Source organism: Candoia aspera, chromosome 4, assembly GCF_035149785.1.
Source record: "Candoia aspera isolate rCanAsp1 chromosome 4, rCanAsp1.hap2, whole genome shotgun sequence".
In the NCBI taxonomy this organism is placed as follows: domain Eukaryota; kingdom Metazoa; phylum Chordata; class Lepidosauria; order Squamata; family Boidae; genus Candoia; species Candoia aspera.
This window is the reverse complement of record NC_086156.1, coordinates 98,283,583-98,303,219: the sequence shown is the minus strand read 5'-3', so window position 1 is coordinate 98,303,219 and position 19,637 is coordinate 98,283,583. Positions and strand designations below refer to the sequence as shown.

Genomic DNA, 19,637 nt, shown 5'->3' with positions numbered 1-19,637 from the left:
TTGAGCCCCTTGCATCAGCATCACTGCTTCCTGGGCTTGTGGAGGAGAGATGTTGAAAGCAGCACTCTGTCTACGTGGCTGGCTTGATCAGCCCAGCCATACTCTCAGCTGTTCCGCAGGGCAGTGCCTCCTGTCAAAAGCCTCGCATTGCGGGGAAATGTTAAAAGGGTGGCTAGACTAGTGAGTATATGCACTGGTTTGGTGTTTGCATATTATTCTATCTCTATCTCTATCTCTTGCCTTTCTAGAAGGCAAGACTATGATGTACACCACCTTAGTTGTATAAAACTAAGGTGGTGTACATCATGGTCTTGCTTTCTATTTTCCCCACAGCAACAGCCCTGGGAGCTGGGTTGGGCTGAGAGAGAGTGACTGGTCCAAAGTCACCCAGCTGGCTTTCATGCCTAAGGCAGGCCTAGAACTCAGTCTCCTGGCTTCTAGTCCAGCATCTTAACCACTAAACCAAACTGTCTCTCAGTAATGGAAATGTCAGGCCACCTCTACCTCTAGGCTCCACCTTCATTGGGAAAAGATAACCCACAGGACATCATCCAGAGTTGCTGAAGCTTTACAACCAGTGCAGGATTTAGTCCTGGAGTATGTATCCTAACTCACTTTTCAGCAAGAACAGAAGTAGAAATTTAAAATGAGGCTTAAAAAGAAAGGAAAGGATCTTTACAGTTGGATTTTTTTTTAAGGTGGATCCATTGCCTAGTTCTGGGGTACAGCTCCTTAATGAGTTTTTGGATAGTGGTTAAGATCAGGGTTCACCAGCTTTTAAATCTCAATATCTATTCTGCTGCATTGCCCAACACCTATTCCTTCTTCCAAAGTTCAACATAGGCAGTTCCCCTATCTTTAGGTAAACTCTAAAAACAATGATTGGGCCCAGGTCAATGAGTAAGCTTTATGAGGGAGCAGGGATTTGAACCTTGGAGTGCGCAGGAATGTGAACCATTACTGTGATCATTAAAGAAGGCTGGTTCTGTCATGCCCGACAACAATGCAGTGCATTTCAGCACAGGGAGACAGCCTTTCCCCCTTCATTAAATAACCAGAATTCATTGCCGCCTGTTGTATCTTGACTGGGAGGAAATAGGGGATATCTGTAGTTTTTAAACATAAGGAACTAGACTTAATACAAGTCCTGTGTCTAATGTCCAGACATTTTCCCTTGCCGGACCAGTTTCCAGTCTATTCTAGAGCTCTCATCCTCATGAAACCTCAACATATCTGTAAAATCACAGTCCCAGAGTTCTTTGCCTTTCTGGCCTTTTCAGCTCTGTTTAGAAATGGATTCAAAAGAGCAAGAGGCAAAGGTTGGGTTGTCTTCCTTTCTTATTTCTTTGTGCAAGCAGCGTGGACCGAACCTACAAGCTCTACTATGGTGGTGCTCAGAAGAGGCCAGATTCCATGAGTTCCCAAGCTGTCCTTGATTATGTTGGCAAAGCTGTGGCCTGTGTGGCTGATGGGAACGTGAAAGACATCCATAATGCAGTGCAGGCCGCTCACAAAGCAGCGCCTGGGTGAGTCTGGGCATGGGGGGGATCCAGCCCTTTCATTTAGCCTACCGTCTGAACCAGGGACTTGGGGCTATTCTTCTCTAATTCAGATTGTGAGCTACAAAGAGGGAGCTCTCTGTGGTTTATATTTAAATAGCTCCACAGAGTTGGAAGAGATCTTGTAGAGCAGTGTTTTTCAACCTTGCAACTTTAAGATGTGTGGACTTCAACGCCCAGAATTCTGGGCGTTGAAGTCCAGACATTTTAAAGTTGCTAAGGTTGAGAAACACTGGTATAGGCATTTCAAGTGGCCCCATGGCTAGCTGGGGAATTCTGGGAGTTGAAGTCCACACATCTTAAAGTTGCCAAGGTTGAGAAACACTGTGTAGAGCATCCTGTCCAGCCCTCTGCTTAATGCAAGGAATCAAGTTGTATCTCTCCAGGAAGTCTTGAGCCCAGGGGGGAAAAAATTATATCTAATTTTATATCTAACCCCAGGATTAACAAATGGCAAATAATATCTCTGAATCAGACAACATTGAATTAGAATCTCTGCCAGATGTTTTTTTTAAAGTCAATGACTAACAGCCAATGAATGGAATGCTTTGTACAAGTCAGAGGAATGTTTAAACCCATGTAACTGACATCAGAATATTGACTCTGGCTGATTGACTTCCATTATGTTCTGTATATATATGAATTAATTTGGTTTTATAGGAGCTCGGTCAGTTGAGAAAACAGTTAAGTTGACACTACCCAAACGTATGTATAAGGGTAAAGCTGCATAAAGTATTTTTGCTATTTTTCTTAAGACCCATCAGCAGAGGACATTAGATGCAAGCTAATCTTCTAATGCATTGCCTTTCCTATGTCTTGCAGACTGATATTTAAGCCCAAGTTTGTGATTAGCTCTGATTTTCTCAATCCAAGTACAATTGCATCATCTGAATCTTGACGGAGTGAAAGAGGAGGGTGGATGGGAATGGTATTTTTATTATTTGGCAGAAATGTTACTTTATTTTTGGCTGTCTTCACCCCATCTTGTGCAGTACGCAAGAGAGACTTTCACTTGTGTTTTTTTGTCTAAATGGCTTCCAATGCCTGCTTCCATGTATATCCACCTTTTAATGTACACCCTTGAAGATGCACTTTTGCCTTTTAGTGAACCAAAACGTTGGTTCACCCAGCCCAGCTTTCCCCAACTGTCAGAGGGGGATGAGACCCATAATTCAAGCACATCTGGAAGACATCCAGATTAGAGAAGGCTGACTGAGTTTCAAGCAAAGATCTTTTCCAGCTCTGTTGCCAGGATTCACTGAGTCGTTTTGGGTTTTTATATAAGGGTGCTGATGGACAGAATCTGGGATTCCAGTGCAATTAATGCAGATCAGTGTTCCTCAACCTTGGCAACTTTAAGATGTGTGAATGAGCCAGAGGATTCCAGAGTTCCCTTGATTTTTTTCTTGCAAGTTGGGGGGGTGGGGTGAGGGGGATAAAATCTGGATTAGGATCTTGTCATTAGCATGGATTTGATGAGCCCTGTCTTCCCCCGCCTCCCACTTTTCCTGGTGCTGTTTGGCATTAAAGTTATTATTAGAAGAATGTATCAGAGGGTGGGGATGTCTAACAAGAAAATACACATGGGAGATGAAGAATTATTCCATTCCATATCTCTCAATCTTCATAATTTATCTTTCTCCTCTTATCTCTCCCTGCTATTAATAAAGAAGGAAATAAGACTTGTTTTAATGTGTTCAATTCCCCTTCCTTTCTGCCTCTGAGTAGCCTTATTATAGCCTTCCTATTCTCATAGGGGTTTTTTTTTAAGCTATATATAGGCACACACATTTATTAATTGCGTTTTTGCATTCAGGTAATTTTTGTCCATTAAAATATTTCTGATTTAAAAGAGACCTAGCCATCCTATGAGCCTTACCGCCTAAATCAGTGTTTTTCAACCTTGGCCATTTTAAGATGTGTGGACTTCAACTCCCAGAATTCCCCAGCCAACATGGCTGGCTGGGGGATTCTGGGAGTTGAAATCCATATATCTTAAAACAGCCAAGGTTGAGAAACACTGGCCTAAATAAAAGAGCCACAGTGGCAAGGAGGAGAGGAGGGAAAAATGGAATGATTTCAAAACCAGAATAGTGCTGAGCTGTAAGTGGGCTGAATCCAATTTGATCTGTGTGGATTTTCCGTTGCTGATGCTGTTATGTTAATAGCAATCGGTAAACCTTTCTGTTATGGCTGATGGAGGAGGCAGTTCCCAGGTCCTCGCAAGATGGCAGAGAGGTAACGCAAAGCTCCCTGCAGCTTGCCTTTCAATGGCTGATGAAAGGATTCAGGCTGGTTTGATTTTTTTATATTACATTTAGTACTTTTATTTGCAACCATAGGTTTTAGCAAAATTTTGTATAAAATGACAACAATCCGTGTCAGGTCACTTCATTCCTCCTTGCAACGAACAGCACTGTCAACATCTGCATTTGTATCTTCCTTGCGGCCATCGCAGACAATGCAACTTGTTTTGTTACATGTTCATCTACGTTGGTCAGGAGGAAATAGATTTTTTTCTTCTTTGCTGGACCGATTCAGTTGGGTGAACAAAAGCATCACATCTTCTACGAAGAAGGAGGGGGACCCTTCTACTGTTCCTTAGTCTCTTGCCTGACTACCTTACCAGTACAGGTAGTCCTCACTTAACAACTGTTTGTTTAGCGACTGTCTGGAGTTATGACGGTGTTGAAAAAACTGACTTACAACCATTCCTTGTGCTTTTGACCACTGCAGCATCCCCACGATCACAAGATCGCAATTTGGGTGCTAGGGAATTGTCATGCATTTACAATGGTTGGGGCATCCCACAGTCACATGATCACCATTTTTTATCTTCCCAGCCGACTTCCAGCAAGCAAAATCAAAGATGTGACTTCCAACTTTTACAACAAGGATATACAAAAATTTTCCATAATCAATCTCTTACTCTATATTAAACCAAAACCATATTATTTCTATAAAGTATTCTACTTTAGCACATTATAAAAATCACTAAGTACAGTTACTCCCTCCCCTTATATTAAAATAAAGAAAAAAAATTCATATAAACTTCCTAAACATCTGTCTCTCCTCCAAAAGATAAAACATATTTAATTATTCCCTTCCTACTACTATTCTATACATTTCTGTCTACTATAATAAAAATCAAACTAAAAAGCACATAAATTGTCTGCCATTATACTTAATAGTACAACAGTTTTAATAATCTTAACCTTAATAAACCCAAAACCATCCAAATATTTTTTTCTTTATTTTAATATAAGGGATAGGAGTAACTCTGCTTAGTGATTTTTATTATGTGTTAAAGTGGAATGACTTATAGAAATAATGTGGTGTTTTGGTTTAATATAGAGTAAGAGATTGTTTTGGAAATTCTGTGTATCCTTACTGTTAATAGTCAGAAGTCACATCTTTCTGTAAATTTAAAAAAAAAATCTCTTTTGTTTCTGCACTTTAAAAAAAAAATTCTTTGTAGTCTTTTGTTTTTTTGTAGTTCTTATTTTTTTTTCTTGAAACCTAATAAAATTTACTGTAAAAAAAATCTTCCATGTCTCACACAGTAGATTATGGTGCCCCCTAGGAACTTAACCAGCAAAAGTCAAAGATATGGAAGTTTCAGAGCGTATTTACACAAGCGAAAGTGAGATAAGCAGACAGTTCCCAAGGGAAAGTAGAAACAGCTGAAAATTCTAATCAGCCAATTCAACGTGCTTCAAATTTAGTACAAAAATAATAACAGGAAGACAATTGTTTACTCTCAATCCTCTTTAATATTTGGAAGGAAAACAAAGTCCAAAACTTAAAAAAAAATAATAATAATCTCACAGCTGTTTAAAAAATTATCTTAGAGATGTTCATTCCGCCATGTCCCTAGAAGTTTCTAGAGCAGTGTTTCTCAACCTTGGCAACTTGAAGACATGAGGACTTCAGCTCCCAGAATTCTCCAGCCAGCATGGGAGTTGAAGTCCACACATCTTCAAGTTGCCAAGGTTGAGAAACACTGAATTAGAGCCTTTTTTGGATTAATAGCAGGAGGCTTGAAACTATTCCCCCCTCCCTGAGACCCTGGTGCAGCTGGGACAGCTGTTTCCTCATTTCTGATAGGAAACTTGTGATCTTGATTGGGTAAGTTTGGGACAGGAGAGGCTTTGACCTATTAGTTGTATCTGACCCGTAGCCCCTTTCCACTCTTAAAAAGGCCCTACAGCTGTCATGTGCTTCCAGTCCAAAAAACGTGTTTGCTCTCCTGTAAAATGTTCAATGCAGCTCCCAGATGCCCTTGGAAAATTGCTGCATATGGGAAACGTTAATGTGTCAGAAGTAAGTAGGCAGAACATTGATATTAACTGAATTAACTATAGCTTTGATCCTGACTAACTACCTATCTATTGCATTTATCTATCTAACAGCCATCAACTTAACCAGCAAAAGTATCTATTGCTTTGTTTCTTCTAAAAAACAACGGCCAGGATTCAAGAACCCTTTAAACTGTCTTCCTATCCTTGAAAACGATGACAGAGGACAGAGGACACATTTTGCCTCCTTCTAGAAAGTGTTGGTTTAATCCCCTGCCCCTTCCGCAGTGTGGCAAAAGTTTATCTGTCCTTCTGAAGGTGTGGACCATGGCTGCAGAGCAGAGAGAACAGTGGGAAAAAGCAACTTCCTGAGACCTCTATTTTCATTCTTGCCACACAAGAATCCACTTTAGTTTTAAATCTGGGGGGATTTCTGCAAGCATACGTTGACTTCTATAAAGGTTGAGATGAGGGGAGAACAGCCCAACTTTTCCAAGAAAAAACATCAACATCTTCCCAATGATCTAAGTGTTTTAAAGCTCAGCTGTTGACATAATCTCAGCTTCAGCTGGCAGAGGAATTTATGAGCCTCTGACTGGTGATGAAAACCTGTTGGGTTTAAGCATCAAGGATCTTCTGCATCATTGCCCTCCTTTGTGTCATGCTGATGATTATTTGGCTATCAGCAATGATCAGATGAATCCTTCTTCTACATATTTCTCTACTGTTTATTTGCAGCTGTTGTTTCTAGGGACTAACCTTCCTTTTTTCTTCTTGGATAATGTCTTATTTTCTGAAGGGTGAAATTCTCTAAAACTTCATTTTTCGTGTCTTCATGCACAAACCCATACACACATACTGTCCCCTCTCTCCCTCCTATGCTACAGATTTGGGCTGTCTTAAAAGTGTCACTATAGACACATGTACTGTATATTTCTGAACTACATTTTTTTTTAATGAAGATACTACCGAGACCTCAAGTTAATCTCTTATGTCATTTGATTTATGCATTGGAATGCAGCTTTCAGTAACCCTGTGTCCTCAAAAGACTTATTTTATCTCAGACTGCCCCCCACCCAAATTTCTTGCCTGTAACTGTTTCATTGTGCAGTCCTTGGTGCTCTCTGAGTTTGCTGGCTGGGGAATTCTGGGAGTTGAAGTCCACACAGCTTAAAGTTGCCAAGGTTGAGAAACACTGGTCTACATTAGCCTTCCCTACCAGACGCGATAGGAATTATAGTCTATCCCTGGCTAATACTGAAACAAATGGAGTTTGCATTTAGAAAAGGTTTTATTTAATTCATGTGTCCAAGAATGGTTCCTAGGGAAACAAATTGGCCAGCTTTATTGGTTGATCGAAGTTTTCCCTTGCCTTTTTCTGCTGTTTGGGGCATCCGCTTAGCTGCTGTGGAAGTTGGCATATTGGCTAAATATCTTTTTTCTTGATTTTATTTTATTCATTGATTGATTAAAGAGATTTATACGGCCACCCAGCTCGCTCACGGTGACTCCAGGCGGCTTACAAAAATGATGCAGTAAGGTTGCTTATACATTCTCAAGGAGATAGCTGACGTCTTCTGGGTTATTCCATGAACAAAGTTACTGGTTTTCTTACCTTACTTTTCGGCTTGGTCTCATATCAGATGGGCGAAGCAAACAGCACATGCTCGGGCACAGATCTTGTACTACCTGGCTGAGAATCTGGAACTCCGTCGAGCTGAGATTGCATCACAGCTGGAATCATTAACGGGCACAGAAAAAGAGAAAGCTCTGCTGGAGGTGGATCTTAGTGTGCAGCGACTCTTTTACTGGGCCGCCTACTCTGATAAATATGGTGGAACGGTGCAGGTGAGAATAGCAGGGCCTCATCCTGGGGTATACATGGTGCAACTTTGAACTCTGTGGCTGCTGGTGGATGGAGGGTGGCTGAACGCCAGGAAGAGTTTGAGATGAGACCATGCTCAGTGCCCAAGTAGTACCTTTGTGTTCAGAAGGTTTAGGTTCAATCCCTACTTTAAAGAGGGACAAAAAAGTATTTCTGTCAAGACTCTAGAACAGTGTTTCTCAACCTTGGCTACTTTAAGAGGGGTGGACTTCAACTCCCAGAATTCCCCAGCCAGCATGGCTGGCTGGGGAATTCTGGGAGTTGAAGTCCACCCCTCTTAAAGTTGCCAAGGTTGAGAAACACTGCTCTAGAATAACTTTCTCCAACTTTCATGCCCTTCAGATATGTGGAGTTCAACCCACAGAAGTCTCAGCAATGGCTATGCTGGCTAAGGATTTCTGGGACTTGGTCCCTATAACTGAAGAATGCCAAGGCAAAGGCTGTTGTGAGGGTTAATGCCAGTCAGAGTTGACCATATTGTGGTAGATGGGCAAACCAGTCGACCTACAAGTAGTGCTACCCAAGTTATGATTTAGCCCTTCCAGAACGATTTTGGGAAATCTAATCAAAGTTGATAGGAAGTGTCATCTTTTATTTCTATGACTCTACAGTATTCCCCTCTTTAGGCAGGTGTTCTTAAACGCTCAGTACTGAAAAGTAGTGGTACCACACTGAGGCACACCTCTTGCAGCATCCCCTGTATCTGCATGTGAATGTCGGCAAAGAGGAGACCTTGCTGGGTGCAAACTGCAAATACAGAGGCCTTCCACAAGCTAAAATGCCACAAGGGCAGCACTCAGGTCATGTGGAGGCCTCCGTGCATATCAGTGCAAAGGGTAAGACTCCTCTCTGCAGGTATTGGCCCTGTATGTACCAGTGACTGAGAAGGATGTAATGGTCTGTGGGAATGAGCTTGCGTAGGCTGACCATATTTCCTTGAGACAAAAACAGGACATTGGGATGGCAAAACAGGATGGGGTTAAACTTATGTAATACTCCATATTCACGAAAAAGACGATAAAAAAGCTATCGACAGTAAGTTGGGAAGGTGCAGGAGGGGGAGGTGCGGCAATGGTTGGGTCCGGAGAGGCTGGTGCAGGGGTGGCGTTGGGCGGAGAGGTTGCAGGAGGGCTGAGGGCGGTGGCGAGCTGGGGCAGGAGGACAGGAACGAGGCAGCAGGAGGCTGGAGAAGTGCAGGAAGGCTGAGGGTGGCGGCGAGCTGGGACAGGTGGACAGGAATGGAGGAGTCTAGTGAATGGTTGTCCCCAACAACCTGTTCCTCTCCAGCGCGCCCTTTATTTTATTTTCTTCCTGCCGTTTTAGCCCGAGAGCCAATCGGCTTCTTTTCTGCTTGGTGCGCTTTTCTGACCGTCTTCCACTGCAGTGATTGGCGGCAGCGACTCTTCCTCTTGCTCACCGCTGATCAGCTGTTCCTGCAGTTCCCGCTCTAGGTTTCCCACTAGATTGAGAACTACTGCCAAGTTAGCCTCCTTTTCAATTTCAATTTCAATTTCTTCCTGCTTTTCCCAAGAACGCTCCAACGTTTTTAAAAAAACGGGACAAAATTGACATTTTTGTTAAAATGATGGGGCAGTTGGGAAATGTTAAAAAACGGGACTGTCCTGTTCAAAACGGGATGTATGGTCAGCCTAAGCTTGGGAGACAGGAGGAAGAGCTGCAGACTAAGCAATGGTCAGATAAGAGGCAGCTGAGCCCACAGAAGGAATGGGGGCGTGGCAAGCATCTCAGAAGGGACCCTCCCTAGTTTCTTGGACTGTAAAGGCAAGGGGGAAGAGATGTACTTTCAGACTTGCAAGATTCTGTTCCTGTAACCTTAAAATAAAGTTAGAGCTAGTACTACTGGGTGTGCTTCTTGTCTGGACTGCCTCGCAAGGCTGACATTGGGGCTGCATGGTGTCTGGCCCTCTCTGGTTTAGGGCGGTGTTTCTCAACCTTAGCAACTTTAAGATGTCTGGACTTCAATTCCCACAGTTCCCCAGCCAGCCATGCTGGCTGGGGAATTCTGGGAGTAGAAGTCCAGACATCTTAAAGTTGCTAAGGTTGAGAAACACTGCTTTAGGGAAACCCTTCTAAGAATGCTCGAAAAGGAAGGTGTATATGGAAATGAAAATCATAGAACATTGGCATTTCAGCAGATTGATGTAGGAAGGAAATGGAGGCCTGCAATAGGAAGGTTTCAAGTGAGGATTTAATTAATGGGAGAGTTCTTATTCTCTTTCACAGTTTATAAACCTTGGACTTCTGCTTGTGCCTTTTTCTGCTGCAGGAAACCACTCTGTATGGTGCCTCTGTTCTCTTTCGAGAACCTCTTGGTGTCGTGGGAATTGCCTGTCCAGACGAGCAGCCCCTCCTCAGTTTTGTCAGCTTGTTTGCTCCAGCGGTTACTCGTGGCAACTGCGTGGTGATTATTCCCAGTGAGCGATACCCTTTGCTCGCCCTGGACTTGTATCAGGTACTTCTGCTGTTCCTTCTGACCTATCTTGCAGGTCATAGGAAAGGCAGGTGTGAATGAACACCCACATGACATGCACCTGCCCCCATGTGTGAACCTCGACCACTCCGGTCACCCATTCCTCTTCTAGGCAATTTTTTCTGCTCCACATGGAATGTTTATTTATTTATTTAGCAATAGATGTGTTTCTGCCTGCTTTGCAAGACTCTGGGGAGCTCACATTAGCAGAGCCTCATAAAAAAACATCATAACATTGAAGTCATAAAAATGCAGGAGAGCAGTCCAGTAGGCTGAGTGTATAAATCAAATGGAAATGTGTGTTGGGGGAGGCAGGATTAATCCATTACTAATTAGGAAATACTAACCAAGAACTGTAGTAGTTAGAGCATGAGACAGTTTCTTCTGGTTCAGCTGTATTTTTGCTTCACCTTTGTTCATTCTCCTCTTGTGGAAACGGCTCCCACCTCTTTGATGACCCATTAGAACCCATAATTTATTTCCATCATTTATTTTCTCCAGGGGAATAAGGACACCAAATCTTTTGGAGACATTGTTGGAAGAAACCTTTCCCTCTTCTTGTTTTCTCTGAGCTGGGGAAGGAGGGGCTAAAAATGGGGCCCAAAGGGTTGCAGTTATTATTATCATCATTGTGGTTGTTGTTATTTTAGTTTGCTTTAGAAATGTCTACATTTTTTCCCTTTTGAGTCTGGAATGAAGAGGCACAACGTGGCTTCTGTGGTACCACAAGAATCCAAAATTTCTCACTTGGGAAGAGCCGAAGTCTGTCTTCAGCAAGTTGCATAACTGAAGACAATTGTACACATGTCCTTATTCTGCCGTGTTGTTAATAGATATAGAGATATATGTGCAATTCATTTTACAGTTAATAAAAGCAAGGAGTTAAGGTGGTTTCATAAAATGGAAGGAGTTAAGGTGATAGGGGTAGTGGGTCAGATATCGTAGCTATTTGAGTCACACATGATTTGTTAACAACATACAGATTTCTCCTCCCTTTAAGGCAGGGCTCTCAAACTGTGGGTCTATTTTCTGCCCTCTTGGCATATATTACTTCAACACTTCCAACAACACACTGAGGCCTAAATGTATCTGCCCAAGAGTTCTTGAAGAACTCATGTAAAATTGCTGACTTCCTAGCAAAAATAGGTAATTTGTCACTTAAATCAGGCTCAGTGCCAGTTCCACAAAGTAAAATCCAGCCCCACTGAATTTTGGGAGATTTTGAGAGTATCAACAAGCATGTGAATGGAGGCAAGATGGTGTACTTGGATTCTCAAAAAGCCTTTGACAAGGTTCTTCATCAAAGACTTTTGAGTAATCATAGTGCCTGTGGGATGAGACAGTCTGTTCCTTTATGGCTTGCTAACTACTCAAAGAACAGAAAGCAAAGAGTAGGAATAAACAGGCCATTTTCTCAGAGGAGGAAAGACTGGAGGCCCTCAAGGATCTGTGCTGGGGACCACTGCTTTTTAAATTCTTGATAAAGGATCTTGATTTAGGATTAAGCAGTGAGCTAGCGAAGTTTGTGGATGATTCTAAACTGTGCAGAGTGGTAAAAAACAACAACAGATGTAACTGAAAAGTTCCAGAAGGATTTTTAAAAACTTGGTGAATGGTTAACCAAATACCAAATGCAGTTCAATTGAAACAAGTGTAAAGTGATGCACATTAGGGCAAAATCCATTAACTTTACATACACCTTGATGACATCTTAGTTGTCTGTAACTAAGTAAGAAAAAGATCCTGAGGTCATAGTGGATAGCACAATGAAGATGTCCACTCAATGTTCAGCAACTGTGAAGATGGTCAGTTCTATACTAGAAATCATTAGAAAAGGGACTGAAAATAAACTACATTGTAATGCCCTGATGCAAATTTGTGGTGTATCTGCACTTCTGGTCTCCATACTTGGAAAAAAATAAATAAAGCTGAAAAAGTAGACAAGAGAGCAACCAGAATATTTGAACACCTACCCTACGAGAAAAGGCTAGCCTAGTGTTTCTCAACCTTGGCAACTTTAAGATGTGTGGACCTCAACTCCTACAATTCCCCAGCCAGCTAGGGAATGGCTGGCTGGGGAATTCTGGAGTTGAAGTCCGCACATCTTAAAGTTGCCAAGGTTGAGAAACACTGGGTTAGACTGTTTGGAATTTTTGCTTGGATAAAGGCAACTGAGGGAGGACATGATTGAGGTCTATAAAATAATGCATGGAGAGAATAACAGAGAGTAGTTTTGCTCCCTCTCCCTTTCTGAACATACTAGGATTAGAAGTTATCCACTAAAGTTGATTGGAAGGAGATTTCAAACCAACAAAAAGAAGCGCTGATTCACACAACACATAATTAACCTGCAAAGTTCATTTCCATAAGACAAGATGATGGCCACTGACTTGGAAAGAGGCTGGACAGATTCGTGGAAGACCAGTCTGTCAAGGGCTGTTGGCCTGGAACATTCAGTGGGGCCTCTGGTCTGAGGGCAGCATGCCTCCAAATACCAGTTGCAATGAGTGGTCCTCTCCTATGTTTTAGATTGCAGTTCCCTGTCATTAGTCATGCTGGTTAGGAATGATGAGAGCTGCAGTCCCATCAGAAGATGATGCTTGATTCTTCATTGGAAAGTATTGTCACCAAAGAACAGGATTCATGCTGGAAATAGAATAAATGGTTCTATTGTTCCATTGCATCAAAATTAGATGGATATTTACAAGTGAAACATGCTCTTTCTTAGAGCTCTCATAGTCCATCTTGTCTGTTTGTTTGTTTAAAACAAACTGCTTCCCGTGAAATCTCTCAAAGAGGGTTCCAGTCAAATGTAAACACAATGATAAAGCAACAATAAATTAAAACAATCAATATAAAATGTGTACATTAAAATTGAAAGGAGGAAGAAGAAAATTTTGACCATCTGTTTCTACTATTCACACAGGGAAGGCCTGGGTGAAACTATAGTCGTCAATAGGCATATAAATTGTGTAAATCCATAAAATCATCATGCTTCTGCTTCCATTTTTCCTAGATTTTGGATATGGTATGTTAGATACCAACCATCATCAGAAAAGACCAATATACGTGTGTGTGTGTGTGTGTGTGTGTGTGTGTGTGTGAGAGAGAGAGAAAGAGAGAAAGACCTACTTTAGGATCCTATAAAAGTTCTTGTCTGATTCATTTTGTTTTGCTGGCCAAAGTAACAAGCAGATTGCTCTTGGCTGACTTTGGATATGTATTTCCCAAAATTGGTCTTCTCTAGAATTGCAAAATAAGGTTTGGAGCCAAGGAGTTTCAGAACTCTTGCCCTAGTTGAGTCAATAACAGTCCTTGGACTAACTCCGTGACTGGTCAAAAGAGTGCGAGAGAAGCATTCCTTGCAACTGGATTGTTTAGGAGCCCCTGGGAATGGAGGCAGTGAAAGAGAAGGAGTGGAACCTTAACCACAGGGGTTCCTATGTGCTTTTCATGCCATGCTCCATGCAGAGATAGTGAGGGTTAGAGTGTGGCGTAGCTGGAGGACACCAGCTGAGGGATTACATTTACAGGAAATCTCCCCAACAGTGGACTTGATATTTTTGCTCCTGTAAGTCCAGTTGTTTGCTTTCTGGATCCATATTCAAACTTCTTCTAACATTCAAGTGGATCTTTATAAACATGACAGTCATAACCAGAATTGTGTATTTTATTATTTACTTCCCCATCTCATCATTTGATGTCTTCTTGCAGTTTGGAGGACTTGACGCATCTTTTCATTTCTCAGAGTTCATCATAGATTGGGTGGCTTTCTGGGTTATAACAGTGAGAAAAATATTAAGGGTTCCAAATTCCACATAGTAAGTTTAAACTTCTGCTAATGGCAGGATGTGCTACATTTACTGGGATAATGTACAGAGATCTAAAGATGGGGCAGAGAAAGTAGGCAGTAAAGGACATAACATTACTTTCCAAGCCCTTATTGCCAATCCAAAGTTAGCAAAGCAATAGCAGTGCTTTGTATTCTATTAAGACACCTTCTGTTGTCAGAACAGCATTGATGGAAAAAATACTGATGGCATTAGATTCTCTCTCTCTCTCTGTAGGATGAAAATGGAGTGCTTCAAATAGGAGAATAGGAGAAGTGACCCTTTGGGACTAAATTGTTTAATCCTTGTAACAGGAATCATCCTGTCCCCTCATCCCAACCTGCTCAAAATTTCAACAGCTAGGAATGGGCAACTTCATTGCTAGGTTTCATATGAGGACATTTAAATTTTGCCTTTGATTGTCAAAATCTTACAAGATCTTTGCTATTTAAGGGGGGTGGGGGAAGAGTTGCAAGTGCAGTTTTTTATGGGCAGCGAAGAGACTGACACCAACCATTTCCATGTGCAAATCTCTGCCTCATAAGAAGGCTTAAAATATCACCATTTAGATTGCAGTCCTATATATGGTTACCTAAGAATAAGCTGCTTTGAATAAAATATGTCTGACATCTGAGAAAACAAGCATCAGATTGCAATATTGATTTTCATGTCTTAAACCAAAGATGGACAGTTGTCAGGACTGCAGAATCTACATTTTCATTTGTTAAAAGACTCACCAACCTGAACCAAGTGCAACAATTCTGGCTCAAGAAGGCCAGAATTTATTAAAATTGAACTACAGATTCATTAGGCCTGCTGGCTTTTCATAAGGCACTAAAGACCCTGGTTCTGTGTCCAGTCCTGGTTTTATTAGTGCTGTTGACTGTTGTTTTCTTCGCTGCTATGTATTTTAATTTTTGTCTTTATGATGTAATTGCTTTTATTTCTGTTTGATATTGTTCACTGCCCAGGGTCACTTGTTGAGTGAGATGGGCAGCTTTACAAATTGATTAAATAAATAAATACATTTCTGAGCTCCTGCTTAACAATAGAACTTGTTACCAGTACAAGAACCAAACTCACTGGTACTTTACACAATGAATCCGGTTCTGGTTTTCTCCCAAGGGTCGTTCTTCAAACACTTAGTTTAAGGTGATGGGGTAGGAGGAACTGTGTTTCTGTGTTTAATCTTTGTTAGATCACTGGAAGCCCAAAGCCCCCATAAATCATCCAGACATTATGACAGTATTGGATTGTTCCAATAGAAGAGGGTATCTGTAGCTCAGGGTTGAACTGTGAAGTCCTTGGCACTCTCTGAGCTTGGTTGTTTGCTTGGAGATGTTTCATAGTTGTCATTATGGTTTCAGTTTTTTGCACTAAGGGTTCTGTGCATCTTTTTTCTTCAGTACCATAAAACAGACACAACGTGAATCATCTCTAAGGCAAGAGTGTTACACATTCAAAGGCAGGTGTTATCCTGCATGGAGAAGATGTTGAATAGATAGATATATAGATATATAGACATATAGATATCTATATTCCTATCAAATTGAATAAGACTGCATCTTGGTTTAGGTGGTTAGTAGCATCCACTTCCCCATATTTCTCTATTGTTAACAGGTATTGGACACCTCTGACATCCCTGCTGGAGTGGTGAATATCATCTCTGGCAGCCGGGATCATTTGAGTCAAAGTTTAGCTGAGCACCAAGATATCCAAGCCATGTGGTACTTCGGCTCTAAAGCGGTGAGTGTTCCTTGCAGGCTAAGGGAGAGGGTGGGAACTCAGTGGAGGAGTTCAGTGGGTTCAGAAAGAGGCACCTAGTCCAGAGGTGGGGATGTGGGAAGGAACGTTTCAGAGAGATTCTGCCTTGAATGGGTTACTATAAGTCTGCCTGGGAACTTAGCTTCAGAGTTTTCGAGGTTATGTTTTGCCCCTGCCTAACATGGCAGATGTCTTTCTGAAATCCATGTGGTTCTCCCTTCTTGAGTTTGCCAGCTGCATGAGGTTGACACCCCATAGCCTTCTGTAGGGGTACAAAAGCTATTTGAAACTTTTATGAAAAATGCCCAAGCATATTAAGTTTTCTTAGATTGTTGTTGTTGTTATATAATCTTGACTCTATTGCTATCATGGTTGCTCCTTTCTTAAACTCTTCTTTCTCAGTCTTCATGTTTTTCTTTGGGAAGGAAAGTTAAAGGCTGGAACAGCTTTCTGATGGAATAATCAGCATAACTAGAAGCACTTTCTGCCTCCAAGTCATGGCCTATGGAGCAAGAAGAGATGGTTTCTCCTGCTCTTAAAGCTGTAATATTGTGGTTCCCCATCTATCAGTGCCTTTCAGCTTTAGAGGCTGATACCTCAATGGTTGTATTTTGTTCTGAGAAAACTCAGAAGGTGACTGTGGATCTCTTCCAGAGAAATTAGTCATGAGAAGCAAATGGCCCCAAAGGCAACCCGGTCTACCAGGTCCTGGGCCCCAGGAAAACCCACCACAGCACTATGCCCACCTTTAAATGCTTCTGAGCTTAACAGCTGATTTATTGAACAAGCCAGAGTCAATCTTGCCAACAAGCAAAGTAAGCATGGTTTGTTCAGCCAATTACTAGTTCTTTTTCCCTCCATTTCTTCGACCAGTTCTCAGGTGGTATCCCAAGTATACTAGACCTGTTAAGAACAATGGGGTATTTATATGGTGTTTTTTTCCCACACATTGGTCAATGTGGCCTGGGTGCCATGGACTTTTTTGAACATGAGCATTTTGGCGGTCTGCCTGTTGATAGTTGGTGTGGGTCTGCTTCTGAGTTTGACGCATTTTTTTTTCTGGTTTTGTAGGGGTTATCGTGGGATATGTCTGTCATTTGAGTGTTGCTTCTGTGGGTGTATATTTTGGCAGCCTTGTGGGGATTGTTGTTTGCTGGGTTTTGTGGGGGACAGTTGCAGAATGTTATGCAGGGCATGTGTGTCTTTTTTGAGTGTCACTAACTTCCCTTGTGTGAGATGAGTTTTTGTGGGGACATGAATGTGGTTTGGCATTTGGAGACCTGATCTTTACCTCTGCCTTCTGGTCAGGAAGGCGATGGACACAGCAAAAAGATATTTAGGGGCTTAAACAAAGAGCAAGAAAGGACAGATTAAGGAGTGATGCCTTTTTTAGCTATTTTTGCTTTGTTCTATAAGAGACTTGCATAGTGATGACAGCAAACCACAAGTAAACCAACATTCTAGGCTTAGACAGAATGACAAGCATAATTTATAAGCAGCTTCAATTTTAGATTCCTTGCCAGAATTAAACCATGGTTTAATGTCTTGAATGAATTAAAATCCTTGGTAGTGCTGCTTCATGGGCCCTGTGAGAAATAGAAGCGGCAGTCCAAGCCAAGAAGGTATTTTGACAAGGTTCCTCTTAAACCTGGAAGTGGCCAAGATGCTGTTCTGTCCTTGTATTAGACAATCACAGAAGAAAACTGGGGGTTCCAGAGGCACACTTTTCAGTGTTGTATGCCAGATCTTATATTTTAAAATGGAGTCTGTTTTAAACTGCGAGCACTTAAAAAGAGCGTCTGATATGAGTCAAATCCTCTGCATCAGGCAGGACCTTCCAAGGAAGAGGTATAAACATTCCAGGACAAAGAGGCTGAAGAGGAGAAAAATCTTCTCCAAAGAGACAAAGATTTTGAAAGTCTCAGCCCTAAATCAGTGTGGCACTATTCACTTTATCACGTTGTTGTTGTATTCCTCTAGATAGTGTTAATGTCCAAACCAACTTCAGCAGATACTTATATTTTGTTTGGTCTTTTGGTCTTGCAGTTTGGATCGAGACCTTTTTGTAATCTATCTTTCCATCTTGTAGGAGGTTGTCCAAGTGGGCATGTCTAATTTGAGGGCCACCACCATGTCACTTTTTGTGTCCATCTGTTGTCAGGTGAACATGCAGTGGCATTGTGATGATGATGATGATGATTCTCCTCCCAAACAGGGTTCTGCACTTGTGGAATGGGCTTCTGCTGGGAATCTGAAGAGGACGTGGGTGAATTATGGAGCAGAGACACGTTGTTGGAGTGACCCACAACAGGGGGAAGGAGAAGAATTTCTCTACCAGGCCACCCAATGTAAAAGCGTCTGGATGCCCATGGGTGACATATTTGCCAACTGAGCTTCTGGAAGGCAATCAGGAGGTGGGGCAGGATAAAAAAAAACCCTGTAATTGATAATAAAGACCATTTGGCCCTTTTTTAAAAAACTGCAATAAAGCTATTTTCTCATTTATAAAATGAAATTGGGGTGGTGATTCTTTCTCTCCATCACAGGTATTATTCACAAAGCTCCATTCCTGCTGAGGCAACACAACCCCGTTCCCCTGTGCCCCCCCCCCCGGGGATGACATGGGAAACGGCCACTATCAGGTGCTATGAGGCCACGTTTAATTCTTTTGCAAGGGGGAGGGCCACCCTAAGTAAGATGTTGTAGGAAAACAGCCATGTTAGCCAAAGATCACAAGGCATCTGGTAGCACTTTTTCAGACCAACGAATTTTATTAGAAGGCCTAAGCTGTTGAGAGCGGCAGATCACCGCATCGGATGTACAGAGTGGCTAAACTGACGTAGGATTTATATCAGGATGAGGCAGGGGAAGGGAGGGGAAGATGGTGGTTTTGCAGGTGATGGTGATGCAAAGTGGCTGGTTGGATTTTTGTGGTGGTGGGTGGTCCTCTTGGATTTATTAGGTAATTTTGCAGGTTTTCTTTGCTTTTTAAAATTCACAGTGATCTCATTTTATGGCTTACAGTACAGTTTTCACATATTCCTCACCGGGCACCAACTGTTGGCAGCGATGCTCAGAGGAGGCTGTAAGGACTGTGAAAACAGCTAATGGGCCAGAAGCTCCAATGTTGCCTCAGATTGCTTAGTCCAGGAATAGATTGTCTGATTTACCCAGTGAAAAGGAGGTCAGATTTAGGATTACCAAATGAGATATTTCAGGAGCTGGATTAATTTGTCAGATGTGGGTCTCTTACCCAAGCATATGCTAGTTGCAACTGAACTAGTTGTGTCTTAAGAGAGCCAAGTTGGAGGAGTCTGACGCGTATTGCCTTTTCCTTGTAGCAGAGATTGCCACTTTCTAATCAGCTCAATGCAATCATCTTTGTAAACTGGTCTTTTTCATCTCTCAGCTTAGGGAAGGGAGAGAGACACATTGACAGAGTGATAATATGACACAGTGGTAATTTATATTGAGTGCAGAAAGCTCAAGAGTGACATCTCTGTTTGTTTACTTGCTCATCAAACGTTGAGGTCATCAAACTCCAGAACAATTCTGGGCCACTTCACAATTAAAATAAGATAGAAAAAAATATCAAATAAGAACATCAGCTCCAACAGAAGAGAATACCTATAGCTCAGGGTTAAACTGAGGAGTCTTTGGTGTTCTCTGAGCTTGGTTGTTTGCAGACATTTCATTACCCAGCTAGGTAGCATAATCAGTTGGAGTAAGTATGGGCTTTGTTCCCTGTTTATATATAGTAGCTTACCTTGCCAGTTTGGTGGGGGTGTGGTTTTCTCCTTGGTAGTTCCT

At 41.9% G+C, this 19,637-nt stretch overlaps 1 protein-coding gene across 4 annotated transcripts in view; it reads left to right on the top strand.

Annotated features, from left to right (window-relative positions):
* Positions 1 to 18,342, top strand: part of ALDH16A1 (aldehyde dehydrogenase 16 family member A1) — a 40,949-nt gene extending 22,607 nt beyond the window's left edge. For 2 of the 4 annotated variants that reach the window (XM_063301146.1, XM_063301148.1), the window contains exons 14-18: positions 1,356 to 1,526; positions 7,501 to 7,705; positions 10,030 to 10,215; positions 15,684 to 15,809; positions 18,043 to 18,342. In XM_063301146.1, coding sequence (XP_063157216.1) covers positions 1,356 to 1,526; positions 7,501 to 7,705; positions 10,030 to 10,215; positions 15,684 to 15,809; positions 18,043 to 18,219 — 865 coding nt within the window. In that variant the 3' untranslated portion in view covers positions 18,220 to 18,342. The remainder of the gene's footprint in view (positions 1 to 1,355; positions 1,527 to 7,500; positions 7,706 to 10,029; positions 10,216 to 15,683; positions 15,810 to 18,042) is intronic. The other 2 variants (XM_063301147.1, XM_063301149.1) reach the window with 1 other exon arrangement.
* The last annotated feature ends 1,295 nt before the right edge of the window (positions 18,343 to 19,637 follow it).